The sequence below is a fragment of the Ixodes scapularis genome, unplaced genomic scaffold (genome assembly GCF_016920785.2).
Source record: "Ixodes scapularis isolate PalLabHiFi unplaced genomic scaffold, ASM1692078v2 PGA_scaffold3__209_contigs__length_174095766, whole genome shotgun sequence".
Taxonomy (NCBI): domain Eukaryota; kingdom Metazoa; phylum Arthropoda; class Arachnida; order Ixodida; family Ixodidae; genus Ixodes; species Ixodes scapularis.
The window spans coordinates 21,604,542-21,629,038 of NW_024609868.1; the positions used below are offsets into that span (position 1 = coordinate 21,604,542).

Sequence of the window (24,497 nt, forward strand, 5' to 3'; positions counted from 1 at the left end):
TTCGCGGAAAGCTCTTGTTACGTTTTTATTTGCTGCTCCTCTCGCTCCGTACAATAGACTTAGTGTTCTCGTTAAGCCTTATCGAGCTTGATTTGCTCGATTCGTGGCCGCCATAATGAGATGCAGTCGACGTAGGAACTTTTGCTCCCCCGCTTAAGGGACGAAAGTTTCTGCCTTTCTGGAGGAACATATGTGTCAAGAGCGTTCCTCCCTTTAGGGAGGACTATACTGACCCTTTTTTCTAAGAGTGAAGCTTTGCGGCAATTCCCTTTCTAGCTTTGCTCAGAGTATGCAAGCATTTCAGGACCAAATCGCCTACAGCAAAGTGGCCTGGTTGTCGGGTCGAGTTGTATGGTCGTCGGTGCATTTCCTGGGCTTTGTTTTGGTGCGCTCTCGCAAAGGCCAGGGCATCCTGCAGGCGGTGGTTCAGTTCCGCTGCAAAGGAGTGGGGCGCAGAGGACGAGGTATCTGTGTCCTGGGCAGATGTTGAGTCCCACGGAGGGCGGAGCTCCCGACCGCAGCTTAAGAAGGCTGGCGTGTCAACTGCCACTACACTTTCTCTGGTTCTCATGGCAAAAGCTATCAGGGGAAGTCGGTTTTCCCAATCGCAATGTGCCTCACAGTATGCCATTACGGCTTTCCCCACCAAATATAGCTAAAAAAATTCCCCGCTATGTTTCGCGGAAAAATTTTCCCGCTAAATTTAGCTTAAAACATTTCTTGCTAAATTTAGCGGCAGAATATCCCCGCTATATTTAGCATAACATTTTCCAGCTAAATTTACCGAAATATTTCCCCCGCTAAATATATCGGGAAATTTCCCCACTACATTTAGCGAAAAAAAATCCACGCTAAATTTAGAGGAAAAACTTTCCGGCTAAATTTAGCTGAAAAATTCCCCACTAAATTTATCGGAAAACTTCCCCGCTATATTTAGGGGAAAATGTTCCCCGCTACATTTAGTGGAAAAAGTTTCCCGCTTAATTTAGCGGGAAAATAAAATAATAAAAGAATATATTACCTTCCTATATGGCACCAACTTAGCGAAAATTATTGTAAACTGTGACTTTATTATGTCAAAAACTATTGTCGTTTTTTATAGCCCAGAAATATTCAAGGAACTACGATTTTCTCAAGTTCCTCATGCATGTGTGACCGGAGTTGGAACCGCCGGGCGTTCTCCTCTAGTCGCCGAGAGATGGCGTACTAGATTGCGCTACTCTGCTCCGAAGGAGCTATAAAGTGCTCTGACTACTAATATAATAAAGAAACAATAATGAAAAAAATATTGGTGTTAGAAGACTATTTATAATCATGGTCTAAACAACATCACTGATCCTAGTGCAGTCGGAAATATTATCCCATACTATCTCAGCAAAAAAAAAAAAAGAAAAGATTAGTGCTGCTAGAGGAACGTTGTCGAAAATAAAAAAAGAGGTAAACAAATCTTGAGATGGCATTAAACGAAGGCAATTACGATTAATCGGAGTACGAATCCTTACATTACGTAACAAGGCTTAGCTGACTTACCAGAAAAGAGCAGGCAGTCCTTATTTCATTATACATATGGTACCTGTCTCAGACAGGATTCGGGGCAGAAGAGGAATTATTGTGCTACACGTAGTGTTTCCAATAAAGGGTTACGAGCAACGTTCGTTTCCGGTAACGAGTTAATGTTTTTCGGAAACGTAGTAGATTCGCCGTTACTTTTTTCAAAACAGTAATGGGTAACGTACTCACGTTACTTATTTCAAATGACGGAGAACGTAGCTACGTTACTCGTTACTTAACCAAATTCAAAAACAAAAAAGTTACACTTGAAGTTTTTTTGTGTGTTCTTAGGCGCCCTATATAAATGTTTGAGTTTTTTGCGTTTTTCTTTGCCTTTTTTTCTTGTGAGTATTTATGAGAAACCATGAAAAAACTAAAGTAATTATGTTCAGTTTCAGAAGGAACATAACGTTTTTTTTTTCGAAATATGGCTTTTATGCATACCTGGACTGGTAAAAGCGAGCCAGTTGAACATGAATACTTAAAATCGAAAGAATAAAACACGGAGGACAACCACCTGGTTGTCCTGTGGTTGTCCTCCGTGTTTTATTCTTTCGATATTATGTATGCATACGTACAGCGTCAAAACAGTAGCACGTGTTCATTCATATTAAGAAAAAAAGGAAAGTAACGCAAAGGTAACATGGGTTACTTTTTATCGGAAAATGTAACACGTTCCTTTTATTTGCAGGTAACGTGTGACGGTATTTCGTTACTTTTCTTTCAATAACACGTATAACACTGGCTACGCCTTCCACAGCAGCACGCAAGAGCCAGAAACAAGAAGAAATCTTGATGGCTCGATACGTACATGAATACGCAGTTGAGCCGCCATGTTGAACCTGAGCCGTGTGTTTTAGCGCAGCTGGCACTTCGGCGCCGTGGCTTAAATGAGCGGATATATATGCCCTAGAGAAGCAGCTTTCCTGAGTTCGCAAACCTCGAACGTCGAACACGCATCAAAAAAAAATTCTCCAGGGACATCAGTAACTCTGCGACGTCATTCGATCCAATGTGAGTGAATATTTCTGCTTCAGCTGAGACACAGCAGTATCTTGTCGCGTTGTGGCCTTTTCTTATTTCGCCTTATTGGAGATATTTATATCCCATCGTGTACAACGTTTACCAAGTGACCAAACCTGCCAACTGAATGCATTCCGGAACTCGACATCAAAGCTCTCTCGCAGACGTCGAAACTAACTGGCATGGCCCTATTTCGAAAATTAATACATAACTCAAAGGCAGTCATCCTCGCTATTAATATGATTTAAAAAAAAGAATAAGAAGCAATACGACATTTAGAAGAGGTTTTATCAGCAATGTACAAGTAACATCACTGAAGTCAGCGCGATGGTAAATAACATTTGATGCTATCCTAAGAAAAATTAAAAGTAAGACTACTACTACTTCTACTACTACTACTACTACTACTACTACTACTACTACTACTACTACTACTACTACTACTACTACTACTACTACTACTACTACTAATAATAATAATAATAATAATAAATTGTATTCAAGAACATCCATACTTACATACGATAGTGCGGGGACAATAAAAAGCCTACAGTGGCCAATGTGTCGCTGCCCACCCGAAAGTTCAGAAGAAGAAAAAAAAAACAACGAAAAACAAAATGTTCGAGAACACACAGCTGTAGTAGAAGCGACACAGTCACAAAGCAGTTTTCAAAAACAGAAAGAAACAGTTGCAGAAAATACAAAGCCCGATGACTACTTCGGTACAGAGCACTCGCGTACAAAATACATATTTAAGTATATTTCTGCCTGAAAGGTAAAATGATCTCTTGTTTTCAGCTCGCTCAATGAATTAGCCTGCCGAATTTCAGAAGGCAAACTATTAAAGATCTCAGGCACGTAGACCTCACACGTATACTTGCCGTATCTAGGTCGGACGTAAGGCATTTTAAAGGTCTCTTAGAAACAAAACAAACGAAGAGATGTTTTTTTTTTTTTTAATTTGTCTTACCAGAAGTAACGCGAGACTACTGTTTGAGTAGATAGGGTGCGGAGACATGGCAATTAAGTAACATCGGGAACTTGCAAATCATAAGACACACTTTTCAAAATATTTTTCAAACTACAATCATTCTTCTCATGCCAGAACCCCGAGCAGTTGCCAAATACAGCAACACCGTATCTTAGCACGCTGTATGCAATTGCCTGGGCGACTCTTTTACGAACTGAAAAAGGCATAAGCGATTTTGTGTTATAAAGGAGGCAACAAGCACTCCTCAATTTGGCAGCAATGCTAATCAGCTGAGCCTTCCATGTTAGACCGCAGTCGAATATTACTCCAGGATATTTGACCTTATCGACATATACCAAAGGATCACATTTGCAAGACATAGAACTCGAGCTATGTAGAAGAAAGGGAAAATCTAAATTCACATATTTGAGCGGGGTACTAAAACGTATGAGTTTTGCCTTGTTTACATTAATGTCCATAAGGTGACGTTGAAACCAGTTTATGACGGTAGTCGCGGCGCATTACCATAAAATCAGATTTATTAATCTCAAACTCCATTGACTGAGCATGACTGAAATGAACAGGCATTTGTGTGGTTATCCAGGACATGAAAACACCAATCCCATTCCCACTGCCTGATTGGCGGGTAAAAAAAAACTCGCTGAAACCATTAATGGTGAAAGCTTGTTTCAACGCTGTTTCCAGAATATTAATTTCCATGAAAACACAAAACTCGACGCAGTCACCGAGGTTCGCACGAATAGGCAAAAATTGATCCCAGTATTTGTTTATGGTACGTACGCTCACATGCACAGCTGTAACAATACTTCCTTAATTTGACTGTCGCCCTTTTTTGAACGCATAGATGTCGGGGCACTCAAGGAACTGTACTGCCATCGCTCTAGTTTACCGTTTCAAGGTCCTGTTCACAACTGATACGGACGGACGTGCACGCCCCATCTGTTCGCTTAGCAAAGATTTTTCCATTGCGAACCCAGACATATCTAAAGTGTTTTTCCTTGCCGCGGATTCTAGTATGCCAGAATAGATTGCAGTTGAACAGTGTCAGATTCTCATTGATATACAGCTGCGGTACAGGTTTGTAGTCTGCCTCGTGTGTTCAACCAAGTTCCACGGACTTCAGCTGACTACAATAAAATCAAGACCGAGGGTGTTTTGACTTTTTGGCCATGTAATTTGCGCACAAAAACGGCTTAGAAGGGTTGAAAGGAGAACAATTACAATTAGTTTGCGAGGTCAGCAACGGTATTCATCAAAGCTCTGTTGGGAGTTACCGGCACTCCGTGGATTTGGCCGTATCGTGCAACTCCGTCGGTAGCTGCACGATACGGCCAGAATTCTGCGAGACGGTAGTTTTCAGTCAGTACATCCCCGTACTAAGCTCTTTAACCTTAGTCGCGATGGTTGTTGTTTCCTTAAGTAGCCTATTATAGTGGGCTGAGTTGAATTCTAACGATTTCATCAGTTCATTAAACGCAAACTTCAACTTATCGATTATAGACTTCACCACGAGTAAGCCTTGCCAGATAGAAAAAAACTCACATTTTTTTGTTGTTGTTGTTTTTTTAAGGCAGGAGTTGATTTATTTTCGCATTAATGTTGCTAAACAGGACAAAGATGCTAGCTAACTCAGGCTTGGAGATATCCACGTCGAACACCGAAGCTGCCTGACCATCCTTAACCCTACAAGTTCGGCAACGCCAGTTCTCGCCCTCTTTAGGTCCAATATGCTTGTAAACTTATTTTCCGAGACACCAGAACACGTGCCGCCAAGATGATAAGAGAAGGAAAATTCCGAGCAGGATAAAGAACGGTCGGACATCAGGCAGCACCATAGCGCATGCTATGCAAATGCTTGACGTCATGGCACGCCTAAGCGTTAAGCAAAATGCAACGAAACAAAGACAGGCAGACACACAGTATTGCAGTCGACGGGGGTGCAGCACAAAAAACCCTTCTATTAAAACGTCGCGCTCACCTTCCGCATAAAATAGATCGTTACTGAAGAGCCGAAGAACGGACGCCGACTGCAAACGCCCAGCGTGCAGGCGCTGTCTTTATCGCTGTCCCAAAGACTGTGACGTCGGTGATAGGTAGCCGACCAGTCAGTGCCGTGGGTCAGTCCATGGTAGACGAGGAGAATCCGGCATCTTCCAAAGCGGGATAGCAGGCCAAATCATCCGATGGGTTCCAGGACAGCGATCAGGGCGATGACCGCGCCAAGAACGACCTGCCGCAGAAAATAGATGGTTCCTGGCGAGCCGAACAAAGAAGGAACAAAAGCCATGTAGTGGATACCGATATATGAATCTTTAAATGAAGTAACAAGATTTATTTAATTACACTACGTATCATGTCGGCTATTTTACCATATGAATTCAGTAGAACCCTCCCTCCCTCCTTCCATTCTCTCTTTAAATGTACCCCAATAAGAAAAATTAAAAAAAAAACACTAACCATGTATACACAGCATCTTCAGCAACTACCACCTTGTGCCTGAGGCTTATCAAGTTGGGTCTGATGTAGTTTGTTGCGCCTGCTACTATCCTAAAAAATGCAATCATCCGTTCAAAAATAAAAATAAGCAAAACACTCGCTGTCTTGCGCTCTGCTTTTTGGTGTTGGGATGCTAGCACATATAATTAACGTCCATCATAGGGTCTTCCAAAATTAAATAAAACGTTCTTTCTTTTTTTTTTAGAAATAACCACGTCAAGCACGGTTTCAAATATGATGGCCCTGAGGGAGGTGCTGAAAGTTACAACTGCTGCCTTGAAACTTGAAAGTCGCCGTCTGAAGAATATTTCCTCTAAGAAAAGGTTAGAACGCTTAATTTCCTTTTATTGCTCACAGTATGTAGTATCGGTGTGCACGTCCAGGAAACCAGTGTGTAGATAATAGAATAACTAAGGGGGTCAGGAACAGATGTTGCAGTCAAAATTGGGGTTGAAAGCGCACCTCGCCGACAATACAGTAACAAGCATGTTGTGCCTGTTTGCTCCATGAATGTGCAAAGTGTACACGAAGGCAACCTTGGTAACATTGAAATAGCACTTGCTTGCCCAGCCACGGAAAAAACGGAAGCGGCTTGGAGACATGCGATTCCTGTTAGTCGGTGAAACACAGTGCGCATGATTACCTTTGCGCATGCGCAGTTCTTGTGGGTGGCTTTCTTTTTCAAGAGATGCACCTGAGTAGCCTATTTCGTGCGCACGCTACATCTTGCACTAAAAAAGGAATGGCAACTCGCTCTACGAAAGTGGTGGATTTGACCGCCATTAGTTACCGTTCCGTGACGCATTTAATCACGAGCCACCGAATTTTTTATCTACCAATAAACACTAGGAATAAAGTAGTTCGGCCGGTATAAAGAGGAACAAAAACTGGTGGTCGGTTCTAAAGAATATCTTGCAACGCCGCCTCGAAGATCTCTTGAAAGTTAATTTCATTTCAGAGTCTCTAAAATATAGCTGTTCCTCACTTATACTGTCTGCGCCTTCACTAGGAAGTTTATGCTTTCGTTAATCGTGCTGTGTTAGGCCGCAGTTAACTTTTCGTAATAAGCTTACCTGATTTGGAAATTTTGTTTTTCCTAAGACAATTTATATAAAGTGAAACTACAATTCTGGTGATGCCGGGGAAAGCACGTATGCCACAGAGCGAAATGTGCCACTCTGCGAATAAGAATAAAAAAAAATGGTTTGCTTTCTGTACTTAAACTGTTCAGTGTCGATATGAAATGAAGAAGGGTATATGTTATAATCTCATTATTACTTGATTTCAGGAGTTACAGTTCGAAGACTTCGGGAACCATGGAGTCCCAAACCCTGAGGGCTGTCTACAAAGAACAATTTCTCCCCCGAACTTATATGGATGTTTATGGTCGTTTAACTGGTGAAGCTATATCGTCCATGGCAGAAAATCTTCATGGCATATTTCAATCGGGTAAATTATGCTTACCGTTCGGAATGTTATCTTGTTAGAGTTCCAGAGGTCGACTACCACGAGATTATTCATCGAGCAACACGTAGATTTGCTGGCTATTTTGGTTTGTAAATATGCGAACTATAGCTCCTGACAGGATAAAAATGGCGCGGCTCCTCTTTCGAACGACCCCAGCAAGAGAGCCCATTGATTCCGCCATGCATTAGCTGCGCCTGCACGCTCGTTAAAGGAGCTGTGCAACAATATTCAATTGGAATGTTTTTCTCTCTACACGAGCTTACTGGCACACCTGGGACTCAAGGATACTCACACGCAACGCCACTGGCCAAGAAACTCCTTTGTTGCGGTGTAATTTCAAGGACAAAAGCGATCATTTTCATTCAATCTCTCCTTTGCGAAATTTGATGACGTAACTCGGGGATCGCAGTACACCCAAGTGACGATATTTGAATGCGGTTCATAGATTGGACCCGAGCATTGCGTGGGCACTCGACTTGGGCTCGTGATAATTGCTAGCTCGAGAAGCGTTCGGGTAGTGACCCGTGTCCAATCGCTGCAACGACGACAACAGCCGAGCCATAACAATGTCTGGAACTCAGCGCGTGTCCTGCGCTTTGCCAACCCCAGCGCGTGGCTATGATCAAGACTGGCGGCATATAATCGGCTCCAGATCACGTGGCCGCTTGTTCTAGCTGCGAGTTGAGGGGGTGAACGCTGCTCGTTTTTCTTTAATTTTTTTCTGGGACTTCTATTGCGTGGGGTGAAAAACTAACGCGTGTTTCATAGGTCATTAACGTTAGGGATCCGTTTTAAGCGGTATTTCTGCAGAGTACAAAAATTGTTGCACAGCTCCTTTAAATCACGATACGCCGAAGTGGTTTCGAAGCTGCAAGAGGCTCGCTCTGGGCGGGACAACCGAAAGATATCACTGCTCTTCTCATCATGTCTGTGACTATAGTTTGGTACGGGATTTTAGGCCCGTTTATTGGCGACGTGTGCAACCAAAAACGTCACTGTGGCCAATATTCGCGATTGGCCAAACACTTTATGACGCATTTATTTAAACCTTTTAATTTAATTTGTTGGTTTAAGAGTGCGATTGGTGCAAGCTTGCGTCGCCCTTTTTATCACACACCATTGAACTTGTCGTTCGCAACTGATGATCAGTAGTCGATTACGACTTGTGACGTTTCTTCGAGGCAACCCCTGCAGTCGTGACGTCACGATCGGGATCTATAAAGGCCCGCTCACACACCTGCGTCTGACTACGACCGACTTTAACACGTTTTAAGCCTCTTGTGGCGGCTGACGACCGCCTGAGCTGCTTCGGAGGCTGCCGTAGGCCGTTACGATAGGCTTAAAAACCGGTATTTAGCCGCTCATGCACTAAGAAGTCGCAAGTGTGGGAACGTCCTTCAGAGGGCGCGCCACCGCAACATGTGGGCGGCACGGATACTTCTGTTTGAGAAGTACGGGCACTCTGTCATCGCCCCACCGTGCCGATGCCGAGATAGAGCATGCCCTATTGCGTGCCGGCCGCGGTGCATAGGACTAATCACTGCAAGTTTGTGGATGCAATCACAACTAGAACACCTTTTCTGCACCGTTACGATTTGAAGTTCATGCTTGGAATGCATCGAACTTCGAAGACGACTATAGGCTATGGTCAGAAGTGTACCCGATCCCATACAGTAAAGATGTCGCACCTTGGCGTTTCAAAACTCGCTTCTGATCCGTAAAAAAGTATTAAGAATACATACACGCAGAAAATGTATGGTGGTTGATATGCAGAGCAGATGGAAGACGATGAAAGAAAAACATATAGCCCAGAGGACCGGGGACCGTTTCCTTTGTAAATAAAGGTGTGTTTGTGTGTGTGTGTGTGTGTTTGTGTGTGTGTGTGTGTGCAGGTGTGTGTATATGAGCGTGTGTGTGTGATTTAGAATAGCCATAGCAGGTTAAGTATGTACATACGTCGAAGTTTTGGTCTCATACGAATGAGTGCAGGAGAATCACTTACCTATGACCTGTGCACTTTGTGCAAGGAATAAAATGAGAATCATTATTAATTAATATCCATAATAGGCTTTATTCATAGATGGCAAAATTACTTTCAAAACGTAATTAAATTACATTACTAATTACTTTTCTGGAAACTGCAAAAATGTAATTAAATTACATTACAAGTTACCGCAGACTAAAGGTAATGACATTACATTACAGTTACTTTTGAAAAGTAAGCAAATTACTTTGAAATTACTTTTGAATACCTTGAGGTAGTAATTCGTGCTCATTTTATTCACCGTATACACCAACACAGTGTTTACAAAAAAAACACCTCGTTTGCTCACACAGCGCGTGTGCAGGAACCAGATACGGGAGAAGAGAGGCGCTGCGCATGCGCAGTGCCGACAGCAGCACCACAGCAGTGATGTGACGTCAGAGCTGAGTTGGTTCATATGCACCAAAACTCAGAACTTCCTGTTTACACCGCAACAACCTTATCGGCCTCAAAGTGAACCATACCGAACAGTAATTTTGCTGGCGCACGCGACATAAGTGTCAAACACGATGTATAGCTTCTTTAGATGTGACTCAGAAAGACAGTCGACTCACCGGTTTCTTTGTTCATACAACGGAGACGGTTTTTACTAAAAGGGTGATATGTTTCCGTCTTCCTGATTTAGAAGTTGCAATGGCAGCTCGTTCTTGCAAGAAGTCGTCACGTGAAACGTGTCCCTTCTGCCTCAGACGGTATCGAATTCTATTCTCCCAGAAGCACTATACTCGGCGACAACCTTTCTTGGCAATGCAGTGGAGAGGAGCAGAGCCCGCGCACAGCTTTATTCATCGTTCCAAATGGAAAAGGGAACGCGTGCCTGTACCCTCCACTGCATTGCCAAGAAACGTTGTCGCCGAGTATTGTTGACGTATTCTCGGTCATTCCTTTCAAGAAGCATTTTTCCCAAATACCCGAAGATCCAAGTTTTTGCGCATTGTCACACAAAGGTCCTGGATAACTGCTGAGCAGAAGCATCGCCACTTGAGGAAGGGCGAGAACTTCCTAAATTGTGTACTTCCTCAACACACGGGCAGCGATATCTGCTTGTAGGCTTATTCCCGAATAAACTTCTCAAGGGAAGGCAGCGAGGCATACCGCAAGCGGCACCTGTTTTGCTCGAGGACGCACGAAACGTTCTGGGGCTTTGACGAGGTATCTGGAATGAACCATTTATTCCGGTCGTTTGGTGTTCACAATGGTCAAAGCTTACGGTTTGACCTTGCTTGGTGAAAGTACAAGGCTAGGGATCTGTTTGTCCTGTCCTCTCAGGTTTTAAATTATGTTTAGTTCACTGGTGATATGCCCGTCACCTTGTAGCCTATTTGCCGTTCATCCCTAAGATGGCGCACTGTCAGCTTAGGGATGAACGGTGGAGGCTACGTGTTTGTTGGAGCAGTCACCCGTCTATCGTTCGCCAGGTAACCACACTTTCGTTCATACCTACGCGCAGGGAAAGGGACGGCTTAGGTGATGAAAGGAAGTTGTTTGATTGGTTCTGGTTAGTTTGCAGCTCCCACCGCACTGTCAGCTTAATGATGAACGGAGTGTAGTATCGTCGTGATGACGCGATGTCGTGAATCTATCGTGGCTGAAGTTCGTAAGCCGTTGCCTTCCAGCGATGCTTACACGTAAGCTTTTCCCCTTCGCCTTTTCAGCGCTCCTTTATGCGTCTGTCCAGCTCTTCGTACAAGGCTTTGCGCTCGGGTGGCGGTCTTTTATTCCCTCTGACGCTCTTTCGCAACATTTCACCATGCGAAATAATTTTTCTCTTCTTTTTTAAAGCTTGCAAACGAACTTTCTAATTTAGGACAAAAGTAATTTCAAAAGTAATGAGTAATATTCTCGAAATTACTGCCTGGAAGTAATTCATTACATAACTAAATTACTAGCCTAGAGAAGTAATTCATTACATTACTTATTACTCAGAAAGTAATTTAATTACTGTAATTCTATTACAGTAATGTCATTACTGCCATCTCTGGTTTTATTTACCATGTAAACAAGGTGGGAGCTGAGGATAAAACGTTGTCCGAGCTGCTTGACTGGTTCTCAGCCCCCTCAAGTTCACATAAGGGGTAAGAAAAGTAAAATAAAAAGAACAATAACACGAAGTACGTCCATCACAAAAGCAACAAAAACTCCCAAAAAGGAATTTACAATTGTCAAGTTTACTTACACTAAGACAAAGCAAACGAAAAGCCGATCACACACAAAAACAATTAACAAAATTTGTTTAACATATGTCAGTAGCACACATAAAGAAAAAGAAATTTGCTTTCCATGGTATGGTACATTGCGCGAGGTTCTGTGTACCTGTAAGTGTAACTATAACCATTAACAAGGTGATATCTATTTAATAGAGATGACAACGAAAGACAGAGACACTTTTTTTCGGAGTTTTGTCCCGCGGAAGTTACTGTCAAGTTCTCTTTACGTCTTGTAAAATAACTAAAGCGCTTTTATTTTTGCAATTAGGCCAGATTATGGAATCAATTATTCAGATGTTCCCTCGCTCAATGTCAAGTCGGGTGTCTAGCGCATAATATGCAACCAAATACCGCACACCACAGAGAATAGTCTCGTTATACAAGGATTGACTGCTCGCCGTTCTTAACGATGGTAGTAGCTTACTCAAAAATTAAAAAAAAAAAACCTATGTGGTTCGTTTTTTATTAGGCTATTATATCTTACATAACCTTTTCGAAGACGAGTTGATAGAAACACCGCTCCATCTGAATGCAATGGCTCCGGGGTAAGCGGGATTTCACTAGGGGGCTTAGGTTTGAGAGTCAATGCAACTGGCCGACCCGGGTCACGTGGTTTATGGACGGAAGACGCGGGTAATGCCTACCAGAATAACGCTCCCCATAAGTTTCCTTGCTCTCTCCTCCAAGTCTAGGCTCTCTAGCCACCGGTAACACCAGTACCGTATCTTGGCATGTCGTAACCGGAGAACGCATTTTGCCTTCTTCATTGGACGAGATATTTAGTACCCCACCTGGGCCTGACTTGGGCATAAGTAGGTGCTTCAATTGTGAGTACGAGATACTGTAGCTTTGCGAACTTGGATTCTTTATTAGATAATAGCAAAAATATCTCATATCTTTATTATTTGGCAATAAATCGAGGACATATTTATATATATTGTAATACATCCGGGTAAATATAAAACTCTTCTAGATAACAGACAAAATAAAACATCGGGAGGACGAAACAGACGAGTACTTTCGTTCTTTCGTCCTCTCCGCGTTGTATTCCTTCTGTTCTCTAGTATACTTTATCAGCACGCTTGTCAGGAATATAATAAAACTCTCGTTTGCTTTTCATAGATCTCGCTCAGGGCGGGTCCTTACTGGATGTGGGCACTGGCCCTACGCTTCTGACCTCGCTCTTGGCCTCCAGTCGATTCAATGACATCGTACTGAGCGACTTAGTTGAAGCAAACAGGTTGGAACTTCAAAAGTGGCTCAATAAGGATGAAGATGCCATCGACTGGACCTTCCGTGCAGAGGAGATTGCTGCCATTGAAGGATGTAGGTAAGTATCGCCTTAGTGTATCTTAGTTTGTCGCTCGTTTATTCCATCTCCCTCCTCCTTGTCGTCTCCTTTGTTTTTCCGTTTCCTTCGTCGTCGTTGTCCTCCTCCTCCTTTATCGCTAAGCCCACTTCTCTTTTGTGGAGACCTCAGAAGTTATCTACGATGGGACAATACTGAAGAAAAAAAAAAAAAAAAAAAAACTCGAATAGACTACTTTTAAAACCCCGTCAAGCAATATTGGCGATCGCCATTTCTTGGCGATCGCCAATGTTACGCTAGGTGGCGCAAGCTGCCGCCCGTTACAAAGGGTATAGCCATTACCATCCATCCACCCCTCCATCGGGCACGAAGGGTGCGATCAGACTCGCGTCCGTACCTTACGCTAACGTTACAAACGCAGTCGATACGAGCTAAGCCGAATTCACGTCGAAACTTGACGCAACCCTTGTGTTGAATGCATGCTCAGAGTACGTGTCTCAACAATGGCCCACTCGTATAATCGGCGTTGCAGCCACTCGATTGCGTGCGCAGTAAAAAACGAAGAAACGGACACGAAGAGTTCTTTGCTATGAACGCGTGAGAAGCGTCGATACAAAATGGAGAAGACGGAATAGGAATCTTAGATCTAAATATATGGGCAGTAGCAAGGATGCGGATGATAAGATATAGCTTAAGCAGAGAGTTAAAGAAACTGGGAGGGAAATATGGGACGCGGGCATGCAGATTAAATCGGTCTTGGACATGTACAGATCGTTTAAGATCGACATTAAAGAACTCATTCTACGCAGTTCTAGGGAGAGCTCCTTGTTGTTCGAGGCAAGGACGGAAGTGTTGCGAACTAAGACATACAGAGCTAGATATCAGGAAGTAGACACGGTGTGTGGAGTTTGTGGAGAAGAGGAGCAGCCGGCTGCGTACTTGATACTTTGCTGTAAGGGGCTCCGTCCCGTAGTAGCTGAGGAGACGACTCTACACGACCCCGTGTAGAGTCCGGGCTCTTGCGTTGGCGACGTGCTCGTCGAGGCGTTCAGGACACCGCAGGGGCAGGCAGACCGGGGCTCCCGTGTAAAGTCCGGGCTGGCTGGCGATGAGTCGTCGCAGTTGCGTCGAAGACGTACGTCAATGCCGTTTCCTCCCCAGGACTCAGCACGGCGTTCCTTCTCTGTTTCCTTTCGGCTGGCCGCTGACCTCGCGTCAAGTCTTGATCGACGCGCTCGTCCAACTGCCGTTCCCGCCGAAATCTGCGCCGATCGCCGTTGAGTGCCCCTCCTTCTCTCCCTCTCCTTTCCCTTGATTCCCCTTTGTTCCCGACAAGCACGGAAGGCGGGAAAGCCCGGATGGTCCCTCCAAGGTTGCAGGACCGCTGTTTCCTGTTCTGCCACCGCCGGCACCGCGAGGCAGTCATTCTGTTAACCCGTTAATGTCACACCCCGGCTTCGCGAAACACCGGCCTTCTCGGAACTCGCGATCATCACACTCGCCCCTTTTTCTTTTTTTTTTTTTTTTTAACTACGTTTAAAACAATATGCAGTTATAGTAGACCGTGTTTTCCCCTCCGCTAAGCCCTCCGCAACGAAGAAACCACCACCGCGCCTGCGTGCCGGTGGCCTTGGCTGTAGAGTTCCGGGTAGCGGAGGGGGAAACACGGTCTACTAAAGCTCCCTACTGCTACCTACGCTCCCGTGTGCAACACGTCAACGCAAGAGCACGGTGCAAGCGTCGTCACAAGCGGTCGGAGACCAAGTGGTCATTCTACCGCAGTACGTCCCGCGCTTACGAAGAGGACCTCCAGCCTCGGAATATTAAGCATCTATGTAACCTAACCACTCCGACCCCTCCTCCGATTCAAGGGTTTACATGAATATGAACGCTCAAGAGTTTATAAAACCAGGCAGGTGCATATACAGAAACATAAGCAAAAAAATTTCTTCCTCAAAGGTGCAGAGTCACCGGGTCACCACCGGAGGGGTGGCACATTTCCCAGATCTATTTTTCAAGTACATTCTCTCCGCTCGAAGGAGGACGGGCACAAGCAGTCTCGATCTTTGTTTGCGAAGCAGCACCCGGGACCTCTAGCATCGGTGGGGCCAGAGCTTTTTTGTGAAGCATCTCCCATGTTTCGGGAGGTATATCTAACCCCGATTCCCCTCTGATAATGTCTGTGCCGTCTGTCGTCGACCGAGGCGGATTGTCGTCTAAGGGAGTGCAGGAAGAGGATGGAAAACTGTCTGCCAAAGGGGCGCAAGGGGAGGCCGCACGAGCGTCATCATTCGCAAGCTTCAGCCGGTTTACGTGCTTTGTACTCTCGGCTCCGGTAGCCAGCTCTTTAACTCTTATCGTGACCGGCGTAGCGAGCTTAACTACCCGGTATGGGCCCCTCAATTTAGGTCCCAAATTTCGCGATAGGCCCCTCCCTGGGTAGCGCACGTCCAGGGAGACGCGATCCCCCTCTTGAAAGTCTAGATTTCTCTAGATTTCGCGATCCGCCATCATATAGGATCTTCCGTCTCTCCTGTGAGCAACGTAACGCCTCGCCAGCACGATCGTGAGTCGCCTGCAGCCGTAACACCCACTCCGATTTGAAGTCGTTTAGACTACCTTAGTTTGGCACTCTCGGCGCGTCGAGGATCTCCGGGGGTAGTCGTGGGGTAGTCGTGGGTCTCGGTCGTGGCACACAAAAAAAAAAAGGGTATCGTTGGTGCTTGCGTGTTCCGCATTGTTATAGGAGAATAACACGTACGGAATACAAAGATCCCAGTCCCTCTAATCCCTGCTAACGAGGTGGGACAGCAGCCCCTTTAAAGTTTTGTTGAGTCGCTCTACAGCACTGTTCGGATCAGGATATGTTCAGCTTTCGACTGGCTTAGGCCACGGGTCTTTCAACTCCGTTCTTTCTCTGTGAGAGCACAGCCCCAAGTGCATATTGTCACGGGTGGTGACCAATAAACAAGAAATAAACAGAAATAAATAAACGTTTAATGTCGCGAACTTGTGCCAAAAATAAAGAAGGAAACAGAAGAAAGCAGAGCGTCGCGGGCGTCGAAGTCGGCGTGTCAGCAGAGTCGAACGCTGGGCGAAAACTGACTCGACAAGGTCGCGGGCTTCCTCTTATCAAGAGTAAGTCACTATCTCGAAGATTCGGCGGAGAAGGTTCGAGTGGAGCGCGCTCGGGGTGACAATGAACACGCACTTTCTAGAACAAGAAAGCAGGAATAAAGGATCGAAGTTTCGCCCGGAACAAGAATAAACGAGAACGTTCCAGAACTCCGTGACCGAGCGTTGATTTCCCGGCACAGCGCGCGGCATTATCCTCCCCTTTAAAAGTGCATCGTCCCGATGCAGCACAAACGGAAAACAAACAAAAAAACAAAAGGACAGCAGAATTGCGAGCCGGAGTTCACAGTTCACAGTTCACTCGTCGACGAGAGTGGAAAGTTCTATCGTTCGTAATACGTCTTCAGCCGGACGACGTGCACCACCTCGAGTCGTGGCTGACGTCTTGCAGGTGGGCGCGTCCCGTCGGGTAGAACTTCGTAGTTCAGATCGCCGAGGCGTCGAATGATCTTGTAGGGTCCGAAATAGCGTTTCAGAAGCTTCTCGCTGAGACCGCGGCGCCGTATTGGTGTCCAAACCCATACCCGGTCTCCGGGTTGAAAGTGGACGTCTCGGTGACGAAGGTTATACCGGCGTGCGCCGACTCGCTGTTGGTCTTGAATCTTGATTTTTGCCAGCTGACGAGCTTCCTCCGCGCGCTGGGAGATCAGTTGAGCTGATGCCTTCGTCGGCTGGCACGTGAGGCAGCATGGCGTCGACCATTGTGGTAACCGTCCGGCCGTGCACCAGTTGGAACGGCGTCATTCCCGTGGTTTCTTGAGCCGCTGTGTTGTACGCAAACGTGACGTACGGCAACACCTCGTCCCATGTCTTGTGCTCTACGTCGACGTACATGGAGATCATGTCGGCGATGGTCTTGTTGAGCCGCTCCGTTAGCCCGTTGGTCTGCGGGTGATAAGCGGTTGTTCGTCGATGGCTGGTATGACTGAGCCGAAGAACTTCTTGGGTCAGCTGTGCTATGAAGGATGACCCGCGATCTGTGATCAGCACTTCAGGGGCGCCGTGTCGAAGGGGAATAGATTCGACGAAAAACTTGGTGACTTCGACTGCTGTTCCCGATGGCAGGGCTTTCGTCTCGGCGTATCGTGTAAGATAATCGGTCGCGACGATAATCCACCGATCCCCGCAGGGGGCACCTGCGAAAGCAGGTGTTTGGAGAGTGGCGTCTCCACGGACCCCGAGCCATGCGGGTTCGCCCGCCCACGTCTGACTGCGTGTGGCTTTCCCGTGTCTGGGGAAAAGGGCATCCTGGTGGTTGAGCCGAGCCCGGGGCAGGGTTGGACCCTTCGGGGCCCCCCGGGCGAGGGAATACACCGCTTCGGCCCCCGCTTCTCATAGACGGGAGTCCTGGTAAGGCCCGGCCAGGATGATTCAGTCTAGTCTCCACATCTTCTACTATCCCCTCCCTTCTTTCACTCTTGTCTTCTCCTTCTTTTCACTCTTCTCATTTCTCTTCTTTCCTTCTTCAACTCCTTTGGCGGCAAGGGCTAACCTTGGGTGGCGACAGACCCCTTGTCCAGACCCACACCTGGTTATAGTTCCTGGGCAGTGCTAATAGCATAACGTCTCCAGCAAAGCCCCTTTTGTTATGGTGCGTTATCTATTCCCATGTTGGGCTCCGTGGTGGGCGGCACACCACAGGTTCCGAACAAACTTCGCCTCTTATGGCAACCCCCCCAAACCAAAACCCCCAGTTCTGGACGTGCCGCTAAGAGGCATCGTCCCGAACGAACAGTCATAGTAAAAGATAAAGAAGACGAAACTTTTTCAAGATTTATGGTGATCCACTCCGAGGTCCCTGACAATCCTCTCAAAGATGTCACCGCTCCTTGTAGCAAACGTTCTTGACAATCAGATAGGTGGTGATTACAAAGCGAAGAAACTGCATTCTGGTGATCTACTCGTTGAAGTTGCAAAAAAATCCCAGAGCACTACTCTTCTAAAATTGACATCCCTAGGTGACATGCCGATAACACTGAGCACCCACAGAACCCTTAACACCATTCGAGGGGTGATTTCATAAGACGATCTTCTTACCAGCAGTGAAAACGAGATCTTGGAAGGCCTGAGGGCGTCTAGAGTAGTGGCGGTCAAACGCATTATGACGAGGCGTGACGGCGCAGAGGTGAAAACTAAACACCTTATCCTGACTTTCGAACGTCACACGCTTCCTGCACTCGTCAAAGCTGGCTACCTGAATTGCCGTGTCAGACCATACGTCCCGAACCCACAGCGATGCTTCCGTTGCCAGCGTTTTGGTCACGGGTCGCGCAGCTGTCGGGGAAGGGAGACGTGTGCAAAGTGTGCGAGCTACGACCATGTGGCCGACGTCTGTGAAGGTTCGGTTGCCTGCGCGAACTGCAAGGGTCCTCACCCTGCTTACTCTCGGTCCTGCCCGCTGTGGCGACAAGAAAAGGAGATCCTTACCTTACGAGCCAAGGAGAAATTATCGTACCCTGAAGCAAAACAAAGGTTTTCCTTCATTTCCAAAGGTACCTACTCCGACGCGGTGCGCAGGGGCCCTGCACCACTACGGAGTCCAGGGCCACTCAGTTCTCTCTTGAGGACTTAGCAGGCTCCTCTCAGGCCCCGAAACAACCTGCGGGGAAGCAGGGTGCCCCGGGTAACGCTGGGAGCACGCAGCCACCCCAGTCGATTCAGGCACGACCTCCGGCTGACCGGCAGCCTCGTGCCAGTGGTTCTTCTCAGGATGGGGAGCGAGGCCGTCGTTCCAATTCCTCGGAGGCGGCCCGCCTTGTTACGGAGCAACAGGGTCCACCTGCTGCTTTATCAACGTCAAAAGGTGGAAGCACGAATGTGGGAGGGTCCCGGCCTGGTACGTCGAAGCCTTCTTCGGCGGGGTCTGGCCGTGGCCGGAAACTCGTGGCTCAGGTCTCCGACCATGTCGGAACTGGCAAACCTGCGTCCAAGGTTCAGGATGCAGTGGGAGCTGTTGACATTGCTGACTCCTCCGGTCCTTCCTCGGATCAGGAGGACATAGAATGGCAAACTGCTAAATCAAAACAGAAAGGAAAAAAGCCGGTGGTTCCTCCTTAGTGTGTAGCACATGCAGAATTGCTTTAATTCATTTATGAAATCTTTTATCCTTTAAAATGGGCTCTGCAATTCTTCAGTGGAACTGCCGTGGCTTATTCACTAACCTTGCAGATGTTGAGTTCCTTTTAGAAGAGTATAAGGCATCTGCCTTATGCTTGCAGGAAACACACTTGAATACATCTCACACTAACTTTCTGAGACGCTACAGTGTGTTTCGTAAAGACCGCCCTAGCGCGTCCATTTCTTGTGGCGGCGTTGCGGAGGTGCTTCCAAAACATATTCCGTATTCAGAGGTTCTGCTTCAGACGCCACTCGAAGCTATCGCTGTTCGTCTCTTGTTGCATAAAGCCATAAATGTATGTTCAGTGTATTTTCCACCTTCTCTTTCTCTGAAGCGACAAGATCTCGACTCTCTTTTAAGCCAGCTTCCAGAGCCCTTTCTTTTACTTGGTGATTTTAACGCACATAGTACCCTTTGGGGAAGTGATCATACAGATACACGCGGAAAGATAATCGAATCCATATTATTTTCCCATCCACTATGCGTTTTAATACTGGCCATCCCACATATTTTAGTCCTTCATCCTTGTCATCTACATGAAACGATCTTTCTATTGGCAGTGCAAATCTGCTACCCGATTTTTCATGGACTGTTGATCAAAATCCCCATGGAAGTGACCACTTCCCCATTATTTTAAAATGTAACGACACTCCGCAGTCTTCACCTACGTGCCATCCACGCTGGAAGTTTGAAAAAGCAGACTGGAGCCTTTTTAAGCAGTCGTCACTCCTGGCCTGTTCTCGCCTCGATCAGCTTTCGATTGATGAGCTCAGCCATCTTTTAACGTCCCATATTCTCACTGCAGCGTCACTCTCAATCCCTCGGTCATCTGGACAGCTTCCTAGACGACCGAAGCCATGGTGGAATGAAGACTGTAAAGAGAGTCGCAAACAGCAAAACAAAGCTTGGAGTGTTCTAAGACGTTATCCAACTCGGGATAACCTGATATCTTTCCGAAAAATGAAAGCTCGTGCTAAGTACATTCGTCGGAAAGCGAAACGCGAGAGCTGACAAAAATATGCGTCCTCTATCAATAGTAGTACTTCTTCCAAGGAAGTATGGGACAGGATTCATAAAGTAAATGGCTCATATCATGCTTTCACTATTCCACTTCTTTCCAGGAATGGAAAGTGCCCAAGCAATCTTGAAGAACAGGGCAACATCCTTGGCGAGCATTTTGAATTCATTTCCAGCTCACAGCATTACTCGCCTGCTTTTCTGCAACATAAAAGGAAAGCTGAAAGTATGGTACTGAAAACATCCGGTGGTGAACGCGAAGCTTATAATGCCCCCTTTACTTTACACGAACTGAATATAGTGCTGCAAAACTCTAAGTCATCGGCTCCTGGTCCAGATGGTATTCATTATTATATGCTTCAACATCTCCATCCTTCCACACTTGATATTGTTTTATACCTTTTTAACCGTATTTGGTTTGAGGGCTACTTTCCATTGGACTGGAGAATGGCAACAATCATACCCATACTCAAGCCCGGTAAGGATCCATCCTGTGCGGCTAGTTATAGGCCTATCGCTTTGACTAGCTGCTTTGGACTCTTGAACGAATAATTAATAGAAGATTGATGTATTTCCTTGAATTAAATAGACATCTAGATGTGAACCAATGCGGCTATCGTTCGTCTCGGTCCACTCTTGACCATTTAGTACGGCTGGAGACAGTCGTGCGTGAGGCCTTCGTTCATAGACAACATTGCCTATCTGTATTTTTTGACCTCGAAAAAGCCTACGATACAGCCTGGCGTTTTGGTACACTGAGGGACTTGTATGATATAGGTATCCGTGGTCGAATGCTTCGTACCATTGAGAGCTACCTCAGCAGGCGCACCTTTCGTGTTCAGATAGGAACAGCTTTATCTAAAGTGTTTGTCCAGGAAAATGGTGTTTCTCAGGGAGGCGTTCTTAGTGTCACTTTGTTTATTGTCAAAATGAACACCCTTGCATTGGCTATCCCCCCATCGGTGCAATATTCACTCTATGTAGACGACCTTCAGATCTCTGTGTCGTCTTGCAATCTCTCACTGTGTGAGCGACGAATTCAGCTAACTATCAATAAGCTATCAACCTGGGCCAATCAAAATGGGTTTCAGTTTTCCTCAGATAAAACAGTTTGTGTGTGCTTTTCTCGGAAACGCGGACTACTTCCAGAACCTGTTCTTGCTCTAAACAATTCCACAGTTTCTGTGAAGCCTGAGCACAAGTTTCTGGGTCTTACATTTGACAGGAAACTAACCTTTGGTGCCCATAATAAGAATCTAAGATTAAAAGCTCACAAATCACTTAATATTCTTAAAGTCCTGTCCCACCGGTCCTGGGGCTCTGACCGGACGTGCCTTTTGAGGATATATCGCTCGATAGTGCGATCACGACTGGACTATGGCAGTATTGTTTACTGTTCCGCTAGGCCTTCCATTCTAAAAATGCTCGACCCTATTCATCACTTTGGGTTGCGATTGGCGACGGGTGCCTTTCGCACGTCTCCTGTGCCAAGTCTGTATGCAGAGGCCAACGAGCTGTCTCTTGAGAAGAGAAGATTTTCACTGGGCTTTATGTATTAACTGAGAGTCAGGTCCATCTCTGATCACCCTGCGCGAATGGCTGTGGAAGACATGCGCTCTGAAAGGCTGTTTCAAAACAAAGTCGCAATTGTGCCTCCCTTCTCTTTGAGATTGAAAAGTGCCAGTGAGAACGTGGGACTCGATTGGAGGCCCCCGGTAGTTCAGTCTACTGTTGCGGGAGCACCTTGGGAGCACCCTGTCATTAAGTGTGACCTTTCACTCACGCGATACAAGAAAGCTGATACTCCAAATGGTGTGTTTCTTCAGGAATTCTTAGCACTGCAAAGTCAGTACTCCGAATATGTAAGCTTCTACACAGATGGTACAAAGACGGTATCTGCTGCTGGGTGTTCCATGATTGGCCCAACAGTTCAACTTGTTAGGCGAATCAACTCCTCTGCTTCTATTTTTACAGCAGAGCTCTATGGTCTGCTTCTTACCATAGGCTTCATACTTGATAAAAAGCTCTCTCGCTCCATCGTATACACCGACTCCCTCGGTGCATTGCATGCACTGTCTTCACTAACACCCCTCAAGCACTTCCTACTTCTTGAACTGCGAAATAAGGTTGTTGCTGCCTCAAGACAGGGATACGAAATTGTATTTTGCTGGATTCCCAGCCATGTGGGCATTCCAGGCGATGAGGCAGCAGATCGCGCAGCAAGTACTTGTGTAAAGTGAACAGTTGACATCCACAGCATTCCTTATACAGACTACAAAGGCCTTCTCAGGCGTCACGTTAAGTGCAAATGGCAGGCTGAATGGGACAAAGAAATCGGCAACAAATTGCACATGATCAAACCTCTTTTGAGCGAATGGCGGAGTGCACGCCACCAGGAACGCTTTTTTGAGGTTGTCCTTTGCCGGCTCAGGATTGGTCACACTCATCTGACTCATGGCTACCTCCTTCGTGAAGAAGATACCCCCACTTGTGAGCAGTGTGACAATGCCTTAAGCATTCTTCATATTCTAGTTCAATGTCCTGCTTATCATGAAGAACGGCTTTTGTATTTTTCGCAATCGTATCAAGAACAAGTCCCACTACACCCAGCTCTGCTCTTAAGTGATGATTCTCTTGTGACACATACTAATGTTTTCAAATTTTTAGATAGTATCGGCCTTCTACACCGATTGTAGCTTTCTTAACCTACAGATCATGCCCATCACCCTTTTACCTTTTGGTACCCCATTACCATCTTTTATCTAATCACTGGCTACTAAAGCCTCCTTTTTCTCTCCAAACCTTTTCCAGCAATAGTCTCGTTTTTGGCGCTCTATGGCCTTAGTAGCTTTTGCGCCATAAACACCAAATCAACCAACCAACCAACCAACCGATTTCCTTGCGTCGATGTTCGGAACGGCCCAAGCAAATCCATTCCGGTCTGCTGGAAGGGCGTAGTCGGGGCAAGTATCGGCTGTAGGAGTCCTGCTGGCTTCGTCGGAGGCTTCTTACGTCGTTGGCACTCATGGCATGACCGTGTGTACAGGTGAACTGTTTTCGGGAGTCTCGGCCAGTAGTACTTGTCACGAATCCGGGCGAGCGTCCTGCTGTATCCAAGGTGTCCAGCCGTTGGGTCGTCATGGCATGCTTGAAAGATTTTCTCTCGCAGGCTGGCCGGAACAACCAGCAGCCAGGCAGTGTTGCTGGTTCCGAAGTTCTTCTTGAAGAGCACGCCTCGCCGCAGAACGAAGCTTGGCAGGTCTCGGGCCAAGACTCGCGGAACTGAACTTCCTTGACCTTCGAGGTGGTCGATCACGGCGCGAAGTTCGGGGTCGTCTCGTTGAAGTGCTCCCATGTCAGTATCCGTAAGTGCTCCGAGAAAACGGGCGTCATCGCCGTCGTCGCTGCTGTCGGGTGGAGACTCGATTGGGGCCCTGGACAAACAATCGGCGTCATTATGCTTGCGGCCAGACTTATGCGCAATGGTTACGTCAAATTCTTGCAGTCGAAGGCTCCAGCGAGCGAGGCGTCCTGACGGGTCCTTAAGGTTGGCGAGCCAACCGAGAGCGTGGTGGTCCGTGACAACGCGGAACGGGATCCCGTACAGGTACGGACCGAACTTGGTTAACGCCCAGACGACAGCGAGACATTCCTTGTCGGTTGTTGAGTAATTTTTCTCTGCCTTGGACAGTGCCCGGCTTGCGTAAGCGATCGCCCTCTCTGCTCCGTCTTGCCTTTGGACGAGTACCGCGTCGAGTCCGGCGTTGCTGGCGTCCGTGTGAACTTCCGTTTCCGCTGATGGATCGAAGTGTCTGAGAATGAGGGGAGACTGGAGTCTTTCCTTCAGTTCGTTGAACGCCTGTTCTTGCTCCTCCCCCCACTGGAAGTTCACGTCGTCCTTCGTCAGATGTGTGAGCGGTGCAGAAATCTGGGCGAAATCGGGAACGAAACGCCTGTATTATGCGCACAGCCCAAGAAATCTTCGCACGGCCTTCTTGTCTCATGGCTTCGGAAATTCGGCGACAGCGGATGTCTTTGCAGGGTCAGGACTTACACCTTGAGCACTCACGACATGGCCCAGGAATTTGAGCTCGCCGTAAGCGAACCGACATTTTGACGGCTTGAGTGTCAGTCCGGCA

General features: G+C 46.6%; 1 protein-coding gene across 1 annotated transcript in view; it reads left to right on the forward strand.

Annotated features, from left to right (window-relative positions):
• The first annotated feature begins 289 nt into the window (after positions 1 to 289).
• Positions 290 to 24,497, forward strand: part of LOC120848499 (nicotinamide N-methyltransferase) — a 33,281-nt gene continuing 9,073 nt past the window's right edge. Inside the window, exons 1-4 of the mRNA XM_040220489.3 lie at positions 290 to 464; positions 6,267 to 6,384; positions 7,350 to 7,510; positions 12,902 to 13,109. Coding sequence (XP_040076423.1) covers positions 290 to 464; positions 6,267 to 6,384; positions 7,350 to 7,510; positions 12,902 to 13,109 — 662 coding nt within the window. The remainder of the gene's footprint in view (positions 465 to 6,266; positions 6,385 to 7,349; positions 7,511 to 12,901; positions 13,110 to 24,497) is intronic.